The sequence below is a fragment of the Euwallacea similis genome, chromosome 27 (assembly GCF_039881205.1).
Source record: "Euwallacea similis isolate ESF13 chromosome 27, ESF131.1, whole genome shotgun sequence".
NCBI classification, from domain to species: Eukaryota; Metazoa; Arthropoda; class Insecta; order Coleoptera; family Curculionidae; genus Euwallacea; species Euwallacea similis.
In genome coordinates, this window is record NC_089635.1 from 473,419 (window position 1) to 496,285 (window position 22,867).

The 22,867-nt window shown below is 34.8% G+C and overlaps 4 protein-coding genes across 4 annotated transcripts in view; 2 read left to right on the top strand and 2 right to left on the bottom strand.

The window, feature by feature from the left end:
- The window catches only part of LOC136417259 (micronuclear linker histone polyprotein), a 30,493-nt gene extending 10,736 nt beyond the window's left edge, over positions 1 to 19,757 (bottom strand). Inside the window, exon 1 of the mRNA XM_066402867.1 lies at positions 19,689 to 19,757. Coding sequence (XP_066258964.1) covers positions 19,689 to 19,715 — 27 coding nt within the window. The 5' untranslated portion in view covers positions 19,716 to 19,757. The remainder of the gene's footprint in view (positions 1 to 19,688) is intronic.
- LOC136417252 (delta(24)-sterol reductase-like) lies at positions 1,873 to 6,108 on the top strand. The gene is made up of 6 exons (XM_066402855.1): positions 1,873 to 2,092; positions 2,149 to 2,304; positions 2,529 to 3,017; positions 3,069 to 3,212; positions 5,379 to 5,755; positions 5,901 to 6,108. Exons 1-6 carry the CDS (start codon positions 1,904 to 1,906, stop codon positions 6,046 to 6,048), a joined length of 1,503 nt encoding a protein of 500 aa, XP_066258952.1. The 5' UTR covers positions 1,873 to 1,903; the 3' UTR covers positions 6,049 to 6,108.
- Positions 8,992 to 20,004, top strand: LOC136417261 (uncharacterized). The gene is made up of 9 exons (XM_066402870.1): positions 8,992 to 9,398; positions 15,699 to 15,882; positions 15,936 to 16,114; positions 16,583 to 16,771; positions 16,824 to 16,933; positions 16,989 to 17,308; positions 17,364 to 17,515; positions 19,188 to 19,670; positions 19,904 to 20,004. The coding sequence occupies exons 1-9, from the start codon at positions 9,341 to 9,343 to the stop codon at positions 19,999 to 20,001; spliced, it is 1,773 nt and encodes a 590-aa protein (XP_066258967.1). The 5' UTR covers positions 8,992 to 9,340; the 3' UTR covers positions 20,002 to 20,004.
- Positions 20,005 to 20,396: 392 nt separating this feature from the next.
- Urod (uroporphyrinogen decarboxylase) lies at positions 20,397 to 22,724 on the bottom strand. Its single transcript, XM_066402882.1, has 5 exons — positions 22,502 to 22,724; positions 22,276 to 22,454; positions 21,188 to 21,343; positions 20,839 to 21,138; positions 20,397 to 20,780 (listed from the first exon to the last, which is right to left on the bottom strand). The coding sequence occupies exons 1-5, from the start codon at positions 22,620 to 22,622 to the stop codon at positions 20,463 to 20,465; spliced, it is 1,074 nt and encodes a 357-aa protein (XP_066258979.1). The 5' UTR covers positions 22,623 to 22,724; the 3' UTR covers positions 20,397 to 20,462.
- Between the last annotated feature and the right edge of the window lie 143 nt (positions 22,725 to 22,867).

Sequence of the window (22,867 nt, forward strand, 5' to 3'; positions counted from 1 at the left end):
AACCAGACAGAGACTAAGACGAATCTTGTCTTAATTTTAGTTTGCTCATCACTAGAAAAAAATTGGTTCATTGTGCAAAAAATACATTTTAAAATCCTCCCAAAAATTCCCTTAAAAGTAGCTTCGGTTTTCCTCTATCTTCAAAAATAAAATCAAGAAAGTATGTGTGAAAATCGCAATTTAGCATTTTCTCCGAGTATGTACGGAAATATTCGGAATTTTTAAAACTAAAATTACCTAAATACCTGCGCAACTTTCACCCATTTAATCCACATCGAATGTCTTCTGGTTTCCGAGACTACAATATAAAGCTTTGATTTGGGAGACCATGTCCATAAGATTTATAACACCTAAAGAACTATTCGAAATGAGTACTTACGATGTGGAACAAAAGTAGTATACAGAGTGTTTTAAGTTAAGTGCTTACCATTGATTTTTCATTATTTTAGATACATAGTCGGCTAAATTAGCAAAATTTGTAGTATTTTTCCCAGCGATTAAGATGATGAAAACAAAAACAATTGAATGTGGCGTTTAAGAAAAAATAAAGAAAATGTATTGTTTTTAAATGAAATACTCGATATATTTTTTACTCTAACATTTTAAGAGTACCGGAAAGAAAGTGGGAAGCTCGTTTTTTCATGTTTTCGAGAAATTTGAATTTTAAAGTTTGAAACCCTATTTTAAATACGATAATGAGTTATTTCTTACATTTATAATAATTTAACTAATTTATATAATTACCTGGTAATATTTTCGTAAAAAATAAAGTAGAACATGCGTTATACAGGGTGCGACTAAAATATATTTTTTTAAAGGAATTAATTAATATAGTAAGTATGTAAATTGGGATGATGCCTTCATTATCACTCACTATCATGGGTTCAGTATCGCTAGCCATTTTTAACTTGAAACTTCAGCTATATACAAAGAACTATAAACAAACACAATATTTACGCGGCGAAATTATCAGTAAGCATTCCACAGTTGCGTACATTATATTAATAAACACGATTTTAATACTGACAATCCTCGTTTCTTCCCTGTTTAAACCCATACACGAATTCTATGGTTATTTAGCTGCATATTTCCAGCACTAAATCATTTTACCCAAAAACTGACCTTCCCCTTTTCTTCCCTGTACTGTTCATTTATTGATCACCAACAGAACAAAAAAGCCATATTCATTATTGGTCTAAAATTGAAAATATTACATAATTTTGATGGAAACCTAAGGATTAAGCTGAACTAGTGGCCTAAGTTCCCTGCATCCCCTCAATGTTTTCTTAGAAACCCATGATAACTAGAATAAGCTGAAACAATTTTTACGAAAATAAGACTAAACTTCAAGAAATTCAGAGACCCGTCATGTACTCAAGGCTTTCCTTTTGCCAATTTATTTCTTCAATTGCCTTCTTACGCTGGATTCAGCAGTAAAAGTTTGTGGGCGCCTCAAATTTCAAGTGCTTCAATGAGGCGGAAGAGTAAAATTATTTCCAGAGATTTTTCAGAAACACACTATGGATTGTAGCCAACGTTTCCACGTTTATTTCTATAACCGTTGCGATATTAATCAGAGGTTATTGGAACTAAGGGTATTATATTCCAAGATTTCTCCATTCGCAATAGGGGCGGAAGAGGGCTTAGACTATAGCTACCTCGCTTTACTAAATAGCGTATCTAATATCGATTTTGCTATTAATGTCCAGGCCATTATTTTTAGGCTATATAATGTACTTTATTTTCAGTATGAGTCTTTATATTGATCGCATGAAATAAGTGATGTCTACGCTACTGTGTTATTATCCTTATTTCAAGCTAAAAAAAGATAACGGCGGTGCTAAGTAGTTAAATTCAAAGCAACAAATTGTTTAAAATAATTTATTAATCAGTATCATTTGCGATGGACAAAGGTTGCGAGACATTCACCGAATACGTTTTGATCAACTACCGATGGGTTTTTGTCTGCCTCTTTCTGCTACCAATATCATTCTTCTATGATTTGTGGTTTTATTTGCGAAATTGGGTTGTTTTTAACTTGACCAGCGCGCCCAAACAGCATAACAGCAAGGTTAAATATGTCCAAAAGCAGGTAAATTTTCTCAAGTACGTCTGATCAATTACATCAGTGGCAGGACTATTTTTTAGATTCGAGAATGGGCTTCCAATGGGAAAAGAACTCAAATATGCACATCCCGGCCCGGTTGGCAAAGAGTTTGCTTCAGACAGCCAAAATACAAAAGTACCATGACGAATATCGAAGTGGATTTAGTTGACATTCTCGAGATAGACGTCGACAAGAAGGTGAATAACATTTGAATAAACAAACATGATGACCAGGGCAGGCGGCTAGTCAAACAATTAAATATTTTGCGCCAAATTGTTAATTTACAGGATATTCCACTTTTATTGCAATTACCATTTTTTTGCCAAAACAAATTAATAAGTACATCCGACAGCAATAAACTACTCATAAAACCATCTAGAGATCATCTAGAGACCTTAAAATAAAACAATTAAATAATCAGGTTATTAGGGTAGAGCCAAGGGTCAGCATGGGGCAGCTAACAGCCACTCTCATCCCCTTGGGCTGGACCATCCCAGTACTGCCGGAAATTGATGATTTGACTGTCGGAGGATTGGTTATGGGCACTGGAATTGAATCGTCATCACACAAATATGGACTATTCCAACACATTTGCCAATCTTTCGAGTTGGTACTCTCTGATGGAAGCCTAATAAAATGCTCTAAAGACCATAACCCTGACATTTTCTATGCAGTGCCATGGTCTTATGGCACTTTAGGTATTTTAACAGCTGTTGAAATCAAACTAATTCCTGCTAAAAAATACGTTAAGTTGACTTACCAAGCTATAAATGGGGCTGAGAATATTGCCAACAATTTTACTAAAGCCAGCAAGAATCTGAACAATGAGTTTGTTGAGGCCTTGGGCTATAGTGAGGACGAGGCTGTAATTATGACGGGAACTATGACAGACGAGGTGGAAAATGATAAGGTAGTTTTCGAAGAATAAAGTTGATTTTTATGTGAAGAACCGAGTTTGTAGCTTAATGCCATAGGAAGGTGGTATAAACCTTGGTTTTTCCTACACGTAAAAGGGATGCTAAAGGAAAACTCACTTGTAACTGAATATATTCCCCTTAGGGATTACTATCACAGACACACAAGATCGATTTTCTGGGAGTTACAGGTACGTTATGGCGATAAATCTATATAAAAACTTGGGGAAGATGAAATTTATTGAGGTATCGAGAAGGTAAGATATAGGGGCGTAGTTGAGATGAATTTTAGTTTAGAAGAATTTATGGTTTTTTATTTTTGCAATTCGACCCAGGAAGATAACCTATAGTATAACTTAGAAAAACATGAAAGTAAAAAATTTACCGGAACCAACCAAGAGAGTTTCATTTTTAACAAACACAATAACACAAAAACAATTTCAGTTCTCGCGAACATTGAGGTTTTTCAAATAATTTTTAAAAAGATTCTAATCAGCTATACAGGGCATTCGAGAATAACGTCGAAATATTTTGGGAAGTGATTCTAGGAATTAAAATAATAAAAAAAGTGCTTATAAACATACCCTAAAAATTGCTTCTTAAAGGAGCTAGAACTCTTAAAGGAGAAACTCCCAACATGTTTTTTTCGTAATACTCTCAAAACGGTTTGCGCTTAAATCATAAAATTCGGTATACTTTAATAAGTTGGAATAGGAAAACTTTTTTGTGTTAATAATTGCAGATTTTAGTCAGGGGCGTCACATACAAGGGGTCTCCTACGCAAATCTTACCTTACCTAATTTTTTTGTTTGTGATATTTATTAATTTTTGATACTAAACTATTGAATTGCAAATATTTTAAGTAAAAAAGATTCTCTTATTTCATCTCGTTAAGGTAGACCGTTTTTCAAAAAAATGAGTTTTTATAAACTAATGCACGATTGCATGGACATCGAAATGCAGCTTAATAAATATAGTAGGCATTCGGTAATAAAAATATTTTTTATTAGCCAGCAATAATAATAATATTATTAAGGATTTATTACTTATTTACCAGAAATGTTAAAAATGATCTCCGTCCATCTCAATGCATCCTCAAATTCGTTCCAAAAATACTGCGTAAAAACCATGTTCGGAGTTGTCCCTTTAAAAGATTCTAGCTCCTTTAAGAAGCAATTTTTGGGGTATGTATTATTTTAATCTATAGAATTATCTCCGAAAGTATTTCGGTGTTATTTCCGGATACCCTGTATTTTATATCCATACATTTATTTCTTTAAAATATTTTCAAAATATTATGAATCTTCGTAATTTTTTTAATGCACAGACGATGAGAATAATTTTTGAGTTTCACGTCGTAATAATACAAGAAGTGCTCTCACGTGTTTGTCGAGAACTTTAGGACAAAATAAATTCGTTCTCTTTCGATAATCGAAAGCTCGGATAGCTTTTCTCAACTTTTCAGGCTATTTATAATATAGTTGACCTAAAACTGTCACACTCGAAACAAATTTCATCTTCCTTAATGTTAAAACTTTTATTTCAAAATTACTAATGCCCTTTTTTTCATATGCTATAACTTACTTCTGCAACAAAAATTTTTACTGAAAGAATTATTCTGTTGGGTAATTTTTTGCACAAAATCGTGCTGACAACGCCTTTTACAATCAATATTCACCTCCATAAATCACACTCTCATATCCACCGGACACATATTCCATGGAACAGATGCTCTAATTCTTTCATATAGAGCAGATAAAATGTCCAAGGACGGAAACTTTTATATTCGAGGAAATTGGACAGAGATTTATTTATCTTCAGAGGTTGAAATCAAATTTAGGGCGAACCTTAATTAAAACCTAATTTCCTCAATATCAATTTACCATCTTATCAACCTAGAACTTCCGGCCATTTGCCCTACCACTTAATACTTATCTAAACAAAACTTCATTGATTTTTCAGTTTGGAATTTTTAGAATTTACTCAGAAGTTGGTACAATGAGTATGAAGTACGTAATAAAATTACAAAATTGAAATTTGCAAGCAAATCTACTTTCCTACCATTCTATTAGTTGTCATTGGCCATATCAGTTATTAGACAGAAAATTAAATTGAGCTTCAATATCAACGAATTGAAACAAATAGTAAATAATTGAAGAAATTAAGCAAAAAATGAGATTTCCTTTCGAAATGTGAGTCAAAGCCAACATATAGAAAATAAATATTCTGTTAAATGATACAGGTATATCGCCCCAACATCAGGAAGTTTATCTATCTCCCAGATAAGAGTTGTTAGCCTACAGATAACGCCCATACTTGTCGGAACATATAAAATAATGGTGCCTCTGTTATTTCAGGACATAATTCCCTTCGGAAACAACCCAATTTTCCGGTTGCTGTTAGGCTGGATGATGCCCCCCAAGATATCTTTGTTAAAACTGACTCAAACAAAAACCGTTAAGAAGTTGTATGAAAATAACCATGTATTGCAGGACATGTTAGTGCCTATTGAAACCATGACAAACAGCATTAACATTTTTAAAAAGACCTTTAATGTTTTTCCTCTATGGTTTTGTCCTTTTATTTTGTCTAACAATCCCGGATTTGTGCACCCAAAAAGTGATGGGAACCAATTGTATATTGATATAGGAATATATGGGGTCCCTAAAGTTAAAGGGTTCAAGCCTAAGGAAGATATGAGGAAAATTGAGAAATATGTCACTGAAGTTAATGGGTAAGTTTGTTCATTAAACTGTCTGGGTGGTAATTTCAGATAAAATTAATCAAGCAGCAATTAGCTTTTATTTTAGCACTCTCGAGTTAATTGCAACAAGCTCGCGATTTGCATATCGAAATAAGCATTAAGCAATTGTTTTCAGGTTTCAGATGCTTTATGCAGACACGTACATGACCAAGGAGGAATTCCGTAGGATGTTCGACCATGATCTTTACGATAAAGTTCGAAAAAACGGTGTTCAAGCTTTCCCAGATATTTACGATAAGGTCTCCAGATCTGCCAGGGATTAGCGTGGCATAAAGTAGCTGACAATGTTAAAATAAATGGAAATATACAAAAGATCCACAAAATCGTTGGTACATATTAATTCTAAAGAGATTACGTCTGCATATATGCAGGTATTAGCGGAAACTTCTACATTCCCAAATGTGCTACTCGAACGTTTCCTTTTATTTGAATGAATTCAAGCTGGCTCACGGACAAAAAGGGCGGATATAAGTACCAAAGATCCCAATTTCTTTTAAAGGGACATAACATGTTAGGATTTATTTTACCTGAGCAGGTCTGATCCAAAAAATTAAGTGTATTGCGCCATAATCAGAAGCATTACAGTTTTTATTTTTTTAGTTAGATATAGGAGTTCCTGTAGAAATTTTTTCGTGATAAATTCCTTTTAAAGAAATATTCTCTTAGATACATTTGGGAGAAAAAATAAATAATTTCTTGAAGTAATTTTCTAGAATTATTCATAATATTGTTTTAACTGGGTTAAATTGTATTTTTTCAAATATTGAAAACCCTTACAGTGTAAGATATCCATGTAAGTTAGTTAACACCAATAGATGGATCAAGTGATCGTTGAAATTTACTTGAAATATTTTGAAAATTGACCATTTGTGCAAAAGTTGTGCTACAAACAAGGCCACCCTATATATAAACAATATTCCAATATTTTTTGTGATACATTGTATATTATGTTAGGCTTTTTTTGTATTATTAATCATACTTGCATTTTTTATCTAGGTATAATTAGAAACTTTCCTTTAACTTGAAAATAACAATTTTCCGGGCTCAAAGAATTAGGAAAATTCGACCTCGAAATCCCCAGGATAGTGAACTACCGACTTGTTATATAATTTAATATGGGATTATTTCTATGTATTATTCATTATTGTTTAAAGGCACTCCCACACATTAAGTGACATATTACTATGAAAAAATACACAAAAACCGTATATGATATTTGTAATATTTATTTAGGTTCACAACAATTCATCTGTAAAACAAATGTTAGCTTTTCTCAGACCTAGCACACAACAATATCATTGATGAGTCCGAAAATGTTTCACAGAGACAGATTCCGGTTTTAGTCTCGGTCTATGGTTTTAAGATATTTCACAAATCATATACTGCTTGACACGTATCAACCAAATCTGCGTTAATATCAAATTTCTTGCAAATTGTCGGGCAGTGTAGCTGCAAAATCAATGCTGCGGTTTGGTTTAAGAACTTTTGTCGGGTTTTAAAACATTCTTAGTAAATACCTGTGTAGATATGGAGTGAAAGGAAGTTGTGGCAGGATCCTGATGAGGCAACAATAGCACATGTGGCCAGGTCAAATAACCACAATTTCCTTCCTATGGATAAAAAAGGACATTACCTGCTGGCCTCCAAAACCTATTACTAAATTAATTGCCTTATCTTTAGGCTGAATCTGTTCCTCACCAAATAAATTTTCGGGTAGACAGCCCATACACATAGGTATTCCAATTAGCTGTCTTGCCAAGAGCACCCCTCTAATTTACTTTGGATGGTTCCATAGCCAATTACTTACTTTTTCTTGTTTTCGTGCCCTTTGTTAATCTAACAGCTAATGAGGATCTGAAATTGCCTTCGCAAGACAAGCAATTGCTCTAATAAACACTTGCCTAAGCACTTTGATTAACGCAATTAAGGGAAATTGGCGTTAATTGAATAAAACGAGCAAGTAGGTACCTGTAAAGTATCTAGATTTTTCAACTCACAAAACTATAACAGCCTTGCTGGTTATTAACTCTCAGTGGCGGAACTAAATAAGGATTATTCTCGCTTTGTTACGGGGATTTTTTGTCAGGCTACAATATAACGCTAGGTATATTCGTGTTCAGAGACTAGGAACTACTTAAATTATTCATGTAGTTTCGGTAAATAATTTTGAAGCAACAACTAAAATGATGTAATTGGATAGAAAGTTGCAATTTTAGGGTGTGAATGAATACAAATTAAAAACTTAGATATTTAGAACTTTGAAACTGCTTTGGAAAACATCTAGAATCTCCTCGCTCCATTTACTTCATTATCTGTTCCAGATTATGAAGAACTGATTTTCTAATTTCCAATGTACTGAACTACTGCATTATTTCCTGTTCAGTTTTCTTTAATCATATACACATTTTAAACATATTTCTAACACTCATTTTCTATATAATTATACACATTTCCAGTAGATAATCACTTGATTTTTCAATAAATTCTTGTTTCTTCAGTTATATCCAATCACACAATTTATATAAATTTCCTGTAACATTCACTTAAAAATGTTTGCTTCATTACTATAAAAATTTAATATTTACATTTACAATACCTAAAAACCAGTTTCTCACTCTATATTTTAAAATTTTCTTTACTCATAAATACCTGGGAAATTGCCATTAAGTACCTACTCGGTGAATTATCTGCTTCTGCTTATTTGATTCTCAATGTGAAGTACTTAAACCGGTTTTGAATATTTTTATTTCCAATAGCATTTCATTCATAAATTTCTGAGAAATTCCTACTACTAATTCATTTCAAACTTTTAAAACCCGAAACTAGGTTTTGGTTTTTTAATTTTCAGCACTTCATTCACGATTTTTTAGATGAATTTCCATTACTTTCCCACTTCGTATGGTAGTTTGCTGCCTTATTTTTCTTCCACCTGTGCAAATTACATGAAAAAAATTATAATGTTTATCCCTGTTGCAATAAAAATTTATGATTATTCAATGGTACCGCCTCCTTTGAAGTCTTTGACCCATAACGGACTATCAGTCAATAATTGATTCGAAATTACTCATACGGTTGCTGAACGTTATGGAACACCCCGTTGAATGACGCAACCTCTAAACCCACACAACTGGTATATTTCATTGAAATACGCGCCCTCCTAGCCCTACCCTCTTACGTCTACTCCTCGTAGTAAACATCCCTAGCCCGTGTTGTGGCGTAACCACCGGAGGGCGTCATCAGAGAAGCCCAGAGCGAACCATAGCTGGTACTACTCGTCATGATTTCATTCATAACACGCCAAACATCAAAGCAGAGCAGTTCATTCAGAGGCAGGTGCTGCCTTTTCTCGTTCTCAGTTGTGGTTGAGTACAAGAATAAAGTACCACTCATTTTACTCGGACGATTTTAGTACTTCGTCGCGGCCCACACTCGCGGCTTTTTCGGATCATTTTATTGTTTTTTCGGGTGGTCGCAGTTTGATTTGACTTTTTTTGAGAAACTCCATGTAGGTGGACTTTAGGCTGATTTTTCTTAATTCGGTTAGTCGGTGCCGCAATGGAGAGGGAGTACGTGGTTGTGGCTGTTTTGGCTGGATTCCTCTGTTTCTTTAAATGTAAGTACTACCTCCCAGAAGATACTTTCTTGCCATCACCATCAATCAAAAAACACAGTTAATCAAACGTCTTATAGTTAATGTAAAATTAATGGTAATTTCCCGAAGTCGGCTTAACTTCCAAGTTTATGGTACATTACCTTCGATGTAGGAACTATAAAAGAAATAGAAGTCAAATACGTTAAGGAATTCCATTATACTTTTCTGGCATTTCTCGCAATACAATAGGGCGGAAGTACGTTATGTAGAATAGAAATTAGCCGCCAACTTTGCAGTTGATTTCAATAGAAATTTAGGGTAAATTTCTTTTACTTTTTGCCCCATTGTTTTTAACATCCACGAGTTGCTTTGATTGAGCCATACACACGCACCCTTCTCGCATCTTCCATTCCTTCATTGATGGAATTTTTTTTTAAATTCTTTATGTTTTGTGGTAATTATGTACTAATGACTCATTAGCTTTTTAGCATTCGCCGATACCCATTGAGTCACGGGCTATTTTGACGATAACACATCGTGTGACATGTTTGTATTTTTACGCTGCCGAGGAATGTCTCAATGTCTAGACCTATTGAGCCGGTATTTTTAGCTCATTAACTTTCTGAGAATGTTCTGTTTGACAACCGTACCTTATAAAATATCGACAACACCTTGTAAATGCTAATGCGGCTCAGAAAAATCTTAAATCTTGGATGTTGTGCGACCTTCAGCTTCGAATTAAAATAATTGGAAGATGATATAAAGTTGCAGCAAACAAGTCTTAACACGGCAACCAAGAGATTAAATGTGTCATGAGTCAGCTGGGAACCCGTCCATGTTAAAATACTTTATAACCAAAGTGTTTGGTTCCTTGAGGAGGCAGATATCAGGTTTCGAAACAGAGAGGTAATCGGTGTTTTGATGCAAATTGAAATACATATAAAACAGTTTTTTAATAAAAAAATTTACCTATAATAGATCATAACAATATATGGCAGTATAAGTTCGCCCTGTATGACATGTGCTTTAAAAATCAGAATTTTCAGTTTTCACAAGTTTCTGAAATGTTGAGCTCTGCTCTTGAAATTTAAAGTTTTCGTTTAGGAATATTAATTCAAGTTGGGAGCACGATTGAAACAAAATTTCGTCTGCGTCGAGGTTGGTGATCAATTATAAAAATTTGAGGCTACTTGCTCTTCAAAAAAAGTGCAAATTAAAATTCAAGTAGATTTAAGGTAATTCAGGTAACCGAAAATGATGTCGAAGTTTCAGACTAATTCAAGGTACTCAAAAAAATTCAGGTTAGTCAGGTTGCTTCAAGATTTGTCGTCGGTTTTTCAATTTCGGTTACTGAATAACCATGAGACATAAAAATAAATTCAGGTTACTTAGTGAAAGAGATTGGCAACAACCAAATAGAAATTCTAGTTGAATTGGAGTATCTGACATTTATTGAGCAGATAATCAATTGACCCTCGTAAGAAATTAGGATTTATCGTTCAGTTTAGAAGCATTTTATCGAGAAACGGAAGATGACACACAGACGAAATTCGTTTTTATACATTAAATATTAATAAGCGTTAATTTCTCAGATTATGAACAAAACTATTTAAATTATTTTTTTAAATTTATCTGGTTATTTAACTTTCTAAAAAATAATATTTGATGCCATTTGAGACTGAAAATTAGGCATTACGCCTCTGTTCCACCTGCACTATCTGCAAAACTACACGAGTGACTAATATGCGTATTATCCTGACATGCATATTGGTCTTCATGGCCCCATTTCTTGGTATTGTTTTTACTCCACACTAAAAACTAGAGATAAGGTAATTCAAAAGGATATATAGGATGTTAATCTTTAATTGTACATTTTCAAAATGCATCCCCGCAGGAACTGCATGGTTGCAAAACGAAAACAATGAACAATAAATCGTTTTCGAGACTTTTAGTGTTGTAATTACGAGATTTAATTTATTTATGAATACCTTTGGTTTCTTTGAATCGAATGAACTGTTTACTTCTTTCCTTGGGCGCGGGCATTCACATGAGCGTATTTTTATTCATTGGGAAAAAGTACTGTTATAATGGGCGCATGGGTGAAATATAAATGGTAGATTTGTGACATAATGACATTAATATTAATTTCCATGTCGCCTCCTTTGTTAGTTGTTGGGTTGACAGTACCAGGACGCAATATAAATTCCAAAGAAGATAAGACCGAGGAGATAATTATCTTTCTGACAGTGAAAACTGGGCAAAAAAAAGTTAAAGATAAGGTAGCTCCTGGCCGACTTCAAATTATTATCATTATGAGCAAGTCGCTTGTGCTTTTTGGTCTGTGGATAATGGGCGAATGCCAATTATTAGGTAGAAAGAGGCCAAATTTCGAGCCATCAACTTCGGAACCTTTATTTTTACCTGAGATTTATTGTGGTGTTTTTTTCGTTCGGTCGGAATAAGCTAAATTATTGGTTATTGGAAGATAATTAAAAAAGCACTTTCAGTCGAAAGAAATAAAGAAACTGGCTTTAAGACATCACTGTGCAAGTGCGCCGGATATAATATGCATGAGGGCATTAAAAGGCAATTTAATCGAGTTGCGTTGGTTCGAAAATCCTGCTTTAGAACCCTGCTACAAATACCAATCCATTATAGTGCCAGCCGAACACCTGCTAGGCTTGGTGGATGCATTCTCCAATTTCCGTTCCTCTAAAGATCCCCGCAAACTTTGAGCATCCGGCCTGCTAAAAACCAGCAGTACCGGTTTTTACAAGGGCTCCAATAGGATTAATATCCGCCGATATTGCCGTAATGAGATTCATTTTTGATTACCTCGATTATTTTATGCAATTATTCTTGTCTGCAAATATTAAAAATCGGAACACGACCGCTCGATAATGCAACCGTCTAAGGTGAGTCGTTTTCAAGTGGGTACTCGGCCTTTAAGACATCTGCATGTACCTGTATGTTTGATTTAGGAATCTCAATTATTTCAGATAGATGGCTCGAATAAGTAGCTTTTAAGCGAATATAAAGTATCCATGATAGCAGATTATACAGACATATAGGAACACTCATGAATAACTGTATTGAGACAATTGGTCTGGTATCCTCTATGTTACCAAACTTGCCAATTCTGAAGATAATTTTTTAGTATTTTTAACTATTTGCAGCTGAGCAGTTTTGCCATAATTTTCATAATTTTTTACCCGTTGGAAAAACTCAGTTTTGATTGAAATTTTCAAAATTCTTAACAATCTACTTGAAACTGAATAATTTTGGGAGGATTGTAGAAATTCGAATATTAAAATACTTCTTTAAGCTTAAACTTTTTATCATTTTTTTCAATTTCATTTTTTAATTATTATTTAAATCATATTTATTAGCCATACACTTTAAGAAACTTTATTTGGAATTTCTGCAATATCTTTCACTAGGATACGACTCCTGATCGCATTACTTCGCAGACACACACACACACACACACACACACACAGAGATAACAATCTCACACTTTCATAGAAGACCACTTAAGACCTTAGTCACGTTTCTCAGTAAACACTGAAAACACCACCTAAATATAAATACCAAAACTCCTACGTGCTCAGATTTATCAGCAATGAAACACAATCAATGAGAAAACAACGGCTAAAATCAATGATCAACTGAAAAAATTGTTCCCAGCTCAATCCGAAATGGTGAATTTGCATTAAAAAGAATTGGAAAAAATTCGATGTTAATTGGAGGGAACTAAATTGTAATTAAAGAGATTTACATTAGCCGCATAATCGTCGTAAGTTCACTAACCAGGGCCATATACGGAAAGACGGTAATTATATAACAGTTATTCTAGGAAAAAAATTATACTTAAAGAGTAAGCGATAAAGACATTTGTACGCTGTTTTGAGTGTTGTAAAGAGGGCACAAAACGACTGTTTTATTCTTTTGAAACTTGCATGGTTTGGGTAATATAGAATGTAGGCTGTGAGGTTGGTGTCGGTTTCTTGAGTTGAAAAAAGAAAAATACTATGCATAAAGGAGTCTCATAATTGCAAAAGACTCAGGTAGATATACAGAATAGGCATCTACCACATTATCGATAGCCCTTTTTGGGGACAAGTTTAGAGTTTAAGAATAACGTACCGTGGATACATTATTCCATACCTGAGTCAAATTATATATACACGTCCAAAAAGTTATAACAAAATCTTCCTCAGCCCCCCCCCCCTCACCCCCCCCCCCCTCATGCGTGTCTCGGGTTAACATTTTGCAAAATGGTATATATCAGCTTCTTCAACGTATCACGTTACCTTAATGTTCCGAATTTGGTGATTTGAACTGTTACCGTTTTGCCGTTATTGCAAAAAAGCCTTTGCCACAGCTCCTCCTTCAAAGATCTGTAGCTTCTCTGGAAGGTATTTTTAGGTATATGTTTATAACTATGTTTTTAAATTTTCGACCATATAATCTTGATTTCTTTTTGGCCCACTAACTTCCGGACTCTCTATATAATCAGAAAGTCAAAATCATTCATGTACTTACTATAATAATTTAAAGTTTTTCGAAAAAGGCAAAAAACAACCTTGTGCTTATAATCCGAAAAAAGGAATTTTTGATGGCAATTGTAAACTTGTAAAAAATAGTATTAAAGATATTTGTCGGTATTTCGTATATTTAATAAGATTTTTTACTTATTACGTTACCGATTTATACACACCGATGTAAAACTGTAAAAAGTCCTACTTCGATATTGCTGGAAATAAAATTCAGTAGCAATTATTAGAGCATTTTTAAGCGCCCTTAACCTAAACACCTAAAATTGCTTTTTATAACTCTGATTAATATCTTAAATGAATTTGATTGACAGTGATTAATATGGGACTTTTATAGAAGCACGATTGAAGAATTAAAATTAAATTAATATCCCAGTTTTATCGAGGAAAATTGATTTATTACATGAAATGAACGAGGCAAGACGACAGTGGGCAAAATTCTTTTCCCCAAACATAATTGGATTTTATGCTTAACAGATTTGGAATGAGCATGACTAGCAGTTACTCTTTATTCTTTGATAGTAAATTGGCGGCTGAAATTCTTTATATTTTCATCTTCGATTCTACACGCTTGGCCAGCGAACCGAACTACAAATAAAAATCTACTTTTTCTTCGATTCTTGTTAATACCGCTGCATCTTCGGATTACTCACATTCTTGGCTTCCCTCCCCTAAATATAACCAACTCTAAACAGTCACCTGAGCCACACCTGAAAGGAAAGGCACGGGGTATTGTCAAAAAAGGGCCTATAGTAACTTTGTGTCACCTGCCACCATTATTTATTAAGGCCACACTAAATAAGTTAACCTGTCGCGTCAAGGGCACTAAAATGATATTCTCTCTTGAGGCCTTACATTATGTAGGTAGAAGCGATGCTGTAAAACAACTCGGATCTACAGGGAGTGGCGAAAACGCGGTGTCATAAAAAGACTTGTAACAATGGCTTGTCGAGTGAACCTCAGGATTGTTTTAGTGGAATGTTATGTATTAGCAGGGGTGTTCTGATCGTGGGACCGCGTCCCACCCTTAATCGGAATTTATATTGAACTTAATCATAGTCTTGGGACCGAAACATTCACACGATAAATATGCTTGACCACATTATGCTTTAATGTGAACAAAAATGGTTCCTTGTAGGCGCTCTACGGATACCATTGAAGCAAATTTTCATATTTTTGCTTAAGAATAGGAAGAATGGAACACAACGATCTGATATGGTTCGCTGACGTTTTCACAAGTCAGCGACCTGTATGATCGGTAGAGCTTAACTTGTTACCGCACATTACCGTGTTTTTTTTTTTTTAATTCGAGTAGCCCAACAAACATAGCAGAGAGCTAACTACCGAACTAGTTTTTATCCCTGATACATTGTGGTCAGGGAAAATTATACTCTTTGAAAAGAAAATTGCATATTTCGCTGTGTGGGAAGGACCTCAGAGATTAATTACATAGATGTACATATATGCCAACTTCATGCATGTAATAGTAGTTAAAAGAGGCTACTGAGGGTGATTATAGAAAATTAGAACGGGGAAAGATTCTTGCCCTTTTTTCGAAAAAAATATTAATCGCGAAAATTAAGGTCACTTCCGGTCACTGAAACATTTTGGGTGAAAAACGGGTCATGCCAAAAAATTCGTCAAAACAATCTTTATCAATTCAAGTTACTCTGCAATTTTTGATGGAAGTCAGGCCAGCCCAAGTTACTGAAAAATCTAAGTTTTTTTTAAACACTATCGTAATCACAAAAAAAATGTGTTCCAGGTCCTGTTGTAGAGTCTACCTGCTACTTCTCGCAACAATTCCAAGGAGAATACCTGATGCAGAAGTCCGTGAATGTAGGAGGAGCGATTACGTACAGCACCGTGGCTATCACCCCTAATGCTATATCAGTTTGGGGCAACTGCCACAAAAAGCACAATAACAATGTCATCTTATCGATAACTAAGTAAGTCTTCACAGGAACATATTGAACGTTTTCTTAGGAAAAATGTATTTCAGCTACAGCAACCCGAAGTGCTACATGTGCCTCCATTTAAAGCTTCGTTCTTCAAACGTTCTTCAGGTTTTCATATCAAGTCAAGACAAATGCTTCACGAACGATCTGGCGGCGGAAGCAAATTGTCCTTCACAAGAATCCCTTCAAACACGTGGTGAAACAACGGAAATATTATTGTTCAGTAAGTAATTTACATATATAGCTGCGTTTGTAGACAATAGGCATTACCATCGTCTAATTAACAACCTTTCGTTGGCTCGGTTAATTAAGTTTGTTTGCGGAAGCACTTGAGATGTTTTTTTTATCTCGTCCAAAGGGCAGTGATGTTGATCAAGTTACTTATACGCAGGCAGCAGCGATAACTGATGATTAAATACAATTTATTAATGTATTTGCACTTCACCTTAACAAGCGACCTTTCGTTGGTCAGTGACTTTCCGAGGGATTTTCCAAAGCCAAATTAATATCATGTCGTGTATTTATACTCGGTGGAAATGAAAAAATCACAAACCACTTAGATGACGCTAATTTAGGAAGTAATTAAAATTAATGAAAATGTCATCTTTAAATATGTACAGCAGCAGTTAACTAAAGGATGCACCTGGCAAATACTTCCTTGAGTATCAATTTAAAATATTTTTTCTTGCAGAGGCAAAAGATGACCTAGGGGCAGTGACGCAAAGGCAGTACTGTCCAATTGATGGCAAATATTATACTAACTATAAGGGCAAAATCCCCACAAGCAACGAATGTGTAGGGTTTACTTCCACTATTGATTCATGTCCTTCAGGGTCTACACTCAATTTCAGAATTCGAGGCTGCGATTTAGAGAACCATGGTAAGCTTTTTTGTGATATGCAGGATCGAAATGTTTCACCATCAAATTTCAGATTTAAGATTCGATTGTTTGGGGCATTGGAAAGGCCTTAAAGACGAAACGTTCTTAGTCTTCACTGATAGTAGGCATTTGGACGGCCAAAGACCTACATATCGATGTGGTGTAAGTTGGTAAGCTTGAATTTTATTAAACTTAAAATTAACATTATTTTCCTTAGATTTACAAACAAGACAAGGTGACTAGGAAAATCGAAATGGCAGTAAGCAGAGATTCCACATGCACCTCAGAGTTATACAACTCCACACATGGTTTTGAAGCCTTTGTTTTGGCTCTTAAATCTGAGGCTCCATGGCCACCAGAAGTCAGTTACGGGGGCTGCAGTTTCCCCAAATGGATGTTTGGCACCTGGGAGTATGTCAGGGTTGAAGGAGACACTATGGTCTACAAAGACCATAGTTCGTTTAAAACCTATACCATTAAGTGTATAGGAATGCAAGAGGACGGAGACAAATACCTGATATTCAGCAGGACTCAGTGGTATGTTTTTTGGGTTCATTTAAGGATGTGGAGGTTATTTGAGGAGTTATTGCAGCGATGAGGAGTCCTTTAATTGCATGAGGATAGCAAGCAGAAGTAGGAATATTTTGGAATTTCAACTCGGGACAAATTCAAGCAGCAATAAGGATGTTTACACGTTATGTGCTGATGAAAACTTTGATAACAACACATGGGTTACTCAAGGACGTAAGTGATCTCTTTGTGGTTGGACTCAGACTCACGCATGCCGTTTTGACAGTAAAGACAAATGCATATATAAACTAACTTAAAAAAAAACCGCAACACCAAGAAGAACACATCGTACATGTTTGAAATTTTAGCATGACGTTGGGTTGAGTGATAGATAAAAACGATCAAAATATGAATAAGTAAAAAAATTTAATAATGGGTTGTATCTCCCTTTAATTTAATATACTCCTGTAAGCGACGTAGCATGTTAAAAATTAAATTGTCAATATCTTCCTGTGGTATTATATCCTAGGCAATCTGAACCTGCTCGTGGAGTTCATTTATGGTCTCTGGAGGACGAGCTAAACTTTGAAGTCTCCGACCCATCATATACTATACAGGCTCTATTGGAGATAAATCTGAAGATCGAGCCGGCCAAGACAAGATATCCAAATTTTCAGCTTCCAAATACCTCAAAGTAAAGTTAACTATATGTGGTCGCGTAATATCCTGTTGGAATGTGCTTCCACGATGGTCGCGCATATATGGTACAAGAACCAGTCCTAAGACACTATTTATATATCTCTGAGCATTTAATAGACCATAAATGAAAACGATAGAAGACCGACTACCAACTGGATGGCACCATAAACCATGACACCTGGTCTTAAACCAGAATGACGGCTTCCCACAACGTCCAAATTTAATCGCTCCCCTCTACACCTTCTAACACGTAACCGTTTATTCGATCGTCATAAACAAAATCGACTCTCATCACTGAAGACGATCCTTCTCTACTCATCCACTTATTGCACTCTTAAACAACACCACTCCAGTCGGGTCACTCTATGGTCTCATGTTAATAGAAGCCGACGAATAGGACAATATGAATTTAGTCTGAAACTTTTAATTCTGCGATAAATCGCACTAAGAGAGACTCTTCGATTTAGGGTGACTACCCAGTTAGTATCAAGAAACAGGATTGTTTTAAATTGGGCGCCTTTCGCTGAACGACGAAGTCGTCGATCTTCTTGTTGGTTCGTCATTCTTGGGCAACCACTACCACAATGACGATTTACTAACCCTTCGTTAGACCCGTCTCTCCAAATTATTAGCACTGTTGATGCGTTTCGATTCAATCTTCGTGCAATTTGGCGGATAGATAAACTTGCTTCATGCATGTCAACAATTCTTCCCCTTTCAAAGGGAGTTAATTGGTGGCAAACTGCATTTTGGTGAACACGAGACATTTTGCACTATTAAATGTTACATGTGATACGAATAATTATATCTTTATCGCTATCTACCTCTAGAAAAAGTTGTGAAAAGAATGGTCGTCAAATCTTAACAAGTAAAAACAAAAAAAAAAACTTTATATCGCATTAAGATATAAAATCGAAATTTTAATAATTTCTTCTCTTTACAAATTTAACATCATACCAAAATTTCAAATACATACGATGTGGGTTTTTCTTGGTGTTACGGTTTTTTTGAAAGTCAGTGTAGTTTTTCGATTAAATTTGTCTGAGTGGTACCCTCAATTTCAAACTACTCAGAAAAGATCAGTTTTAAAGTTAATTATAATAAATGCAAATTTCTAATTTATGATCTGTGCTATTAGACTAAAAATACATTTATCGTCCTCTTTGCACCGAACCTGGAATAAAATCCAGAATATTTTCCTTTGTAGGTCTGGACATATCCGGATCAATGCAAAACGGCCTTTGTCCCATAACCGGAGAATATACAGGACGCATTCCTGATGCCCCTGATCTTTGTGCTAAACTATGGTCAGACTGCCGAGCTCCTGAGTTAATGTATTACCAAGTTTCTGAATGCTCAACTGAAGAAATTTACGAAGAGCGCGAATACCAATGCTTAGGTCATTGGAAGGAATCAAATGTTTTGTATACCTACACTGAAAGGCGAGACGTGGCTGAGGGGACGTATGAGTGCTTTGTTGGGTCGATTGTATCGGACAAGGAGATTAATATCAAAGAAGCAGGGGAACACTGCCAAAGGAACATAGACCCAATGAAATATGGAATGAAATTGACTAAGACCAAGGCTATTTATACATGCGCGAATAAAAGTACTACTTCAGGGCCTCGATTTTCAATTCCTAGTCGGTTTACCACATCTAGTCCTAGAAGAACAACTACCAAAAATATAGGTAAGCACTAGAACTCACCTGATGACCCCAGTTACTCCAATGCATCTTAACTCACAAACATTTATACTAGTGCTCAAAAAATGGTGACACCACGATATTAAGCTTTATTATTTTTATTACTGTAAATATTTGCCATATGATAAACTATATATAACTGGCATGATAAACTACGTATTAACCTGGCATAAATTACTACAGGATTAAATAATAATGTCGGATTTGTTTACTTCCAGATTCCAATGCAATTCCAGAACTACCAAAGGGAAACAGTGCTTCTACCTTCATGGCGCAAATAATGAGCCTTCTGGGCGTGATCATATTGCTTATTTAATTCTAAACTTCGTGAGAAAAATACAGATACAGAAAAATGCAGATTATATCTACATTTTTGTGTCAAATTACATTCTAAATGAATGTCAAATTTGTGATTTCTAGTTCTTAAACACTCTTTAAACTAATGTATATACATGGGGCAATCTCCCAGGAATGTAAATAAAAGCTAAACAAGCCCAGTAAGACTGCCTTGTATCATCGAATGCCCTATATTTTGCCTTTTATTTTAGCTTAACGTGACTGTAAATTATATTCAAGTAGTCTATAAGGAATGTGTGATGTTTGAGTTTTCTCTCTGTATTGTGATTGTATATTGATAATTTATTTAGCTTTAAATCTATTTAATAAATCATTTTTACAGTTCTCTGTATTTTTTCCCCAATAAAATATGAATAAACCAACAAATACTATATTACACCTTCATTCATATAAAGTTTCCAAAAATACAAATCAAAAGTTTTACATTTTAAAATTATGAACCGTGTCCACCAGAATTTTAACTGACTCAATAGGTCCGTCAGGATAAATGCCATGCCCCAAATTAACAATATACCTTTCACTTCCAAATTCCTCTAGCATTTTCTCCACATAGTTCTTTAGTTCTGTGCCCGGAGAATAAAGAGCAGTAGGATCCAAATTCCCTTGAAGAATGACTTTCTTGTTCTTCAACAAATTTCTGGCAAACTTAGGCTCTACAGTCCAATCGATACCCAACACCTCATAACCCAAATCCGCTTGCTCTTCCAGACAATACCAACCACCCTTTGCAAATAAAACCTAAAATACATTAATTTCCCTTTACAATAAAGCAGTTCTAAATTTAAGGGGTAATTACCATTGGCACTGGTTCGATATTTTTTTCCTTTAATTTGCTGCGCACGTCCTCAGATATCTTTTTCAAATAGGGTAGACAAAATTTGGTATATAAGTCTTTATTCAAATACTCAGCATTACTATCAAACACTTGTACTATCTGAGCTCCATACTCGATTTGCATCACTAAATAGTCAATAATAACTTCAGTTAAGATTTTAAGTAAAGTATGGGATTGACTAGGAAAAGCATACAGCCATTTTTTGGCTTGAGAGTATGTCTTAGAGCCTCCTCCTTCAATCATGTAACCCATTAATGTCCACTAAAAGCACACTTTGAGGTAAATAAAAATTTCAATAACGAAAACTTACAGGAGCTCCACTGAAGCCAAATAAAGGAACTTTACCCTCTAACTTGTGCCTGGTCAAGTTAATCGCTTTACCCACATATTCTAAGCTCTTAACAGCACCATTTATAGTTAGGGCTTCTACATTTTCAACTGTTAAAGGTTTTGGGAGTACGGGGCCCTACAAATTATGCATTAACCCACTACTGTTATACGTATATTGAAACACCGAGAGGGCAATAACTTGGCAAATATGGTGTATAGTTGCAATGAAGGCAAAAATGTGAAATGTTGCGCAAATGACTAATAATATATAATTAAAATAAAAATATTCAGTTACACTAAATAAATTTCAGAATGGTTTAGTCATAGATAAAATGGTCTGCTGGATCCAAACATGTAAAAAAATAAAGAGTATTTGTGTTATTAACATTTAAGACAACCTTGTTTACCTCATGCAGATTCCTGTTCACCAGAATATCAAGAGCCACGATGGAGACAAGTTATTCACTCTCCCAAAGTGCTAAAAAATGATGGTTTCCTAAGCAAACTTAGAAAGCAACACTGAGACCGACAATTCTAATTGATTTACAGAAGATCCCCAATAACCATTGGACGGTTTATAAAGACATACCACAAATACATTGGACAATAGGGAATTCAAACTGTTTTTCTACTAATTTCTCCAAATTGCACTGAATATTTACAAATTAAAACCATGTCAAAACATCTTTCTGAACTAATATCATCAAGCCCCTCATTAAAGACGTTTCTTCAAAACATAGATAACACAACAAACCCCTTAATAAAAATATTTTCTGCCTCAGCCAACTAACGTTTAGTAAACATCAAGACTTGGAGGTTCACATTGTCATTGATAAATAATGTAAACTTATCACATTTTATTTTTTGCATATTAGACATTCAGCAGCATGAGAGAAAGACTCCATTTTTTACAATAAAAACCCATTATTATACAGAATTCCAAAGTCCACAGGCATATAAACCTCTTTAGTTCGTCCCTTGGTAATACAACAATAACTAGTTTTTTAAATGTCAAAAGTTGGCATACACATATTTGGTCAGTAGGTACCCCCTCGTAAAATGATATACCACTCCAGCACACATTTCCACTTTCATGCCTAGGGCTTGAGGAATGACTAAAATGTCACTAAATATAATTGCGGCGTCCAGCTCAAATCTACGCAATGGCATAAGAGTAACTTCACAAGCATATTCAGGATTTTGACAAATTTCAAAAAAATTATGTTGTTTGCGATATTCTTGGAATTCTGAAAGGGTTTATGAAAATACAATTCGCTTAAAGCTTGAATCTTACCTGGCAAATACCGTCCAGCTTGCCTCATCACCCATACTGGAAGTTTGTCAGGTTTCTCTCCTCGGGCTACCTTTAAGATTCTATCATTTTTAAGAAGTGGAAAATCCTTGCTTAATGACATGATGTGAAATTAAATTATTGGATTATTTAAGCGTTTTTTTGAAGTTTTAATTGTCACGAAACAGCTCTTTAACTTAAAAAGTTAATAGAAATTATAAAACACTAGTCATACATAAGGGAATGTAAACAAACATACATAACCTAACACTTGACCCTTTATACAGCTCACGTGATTTATTTATAAACGGGTTGCACTTGTCTTGATCTTATACATGAGAACATTGCGGGAAAGAACCTGCTGGTATT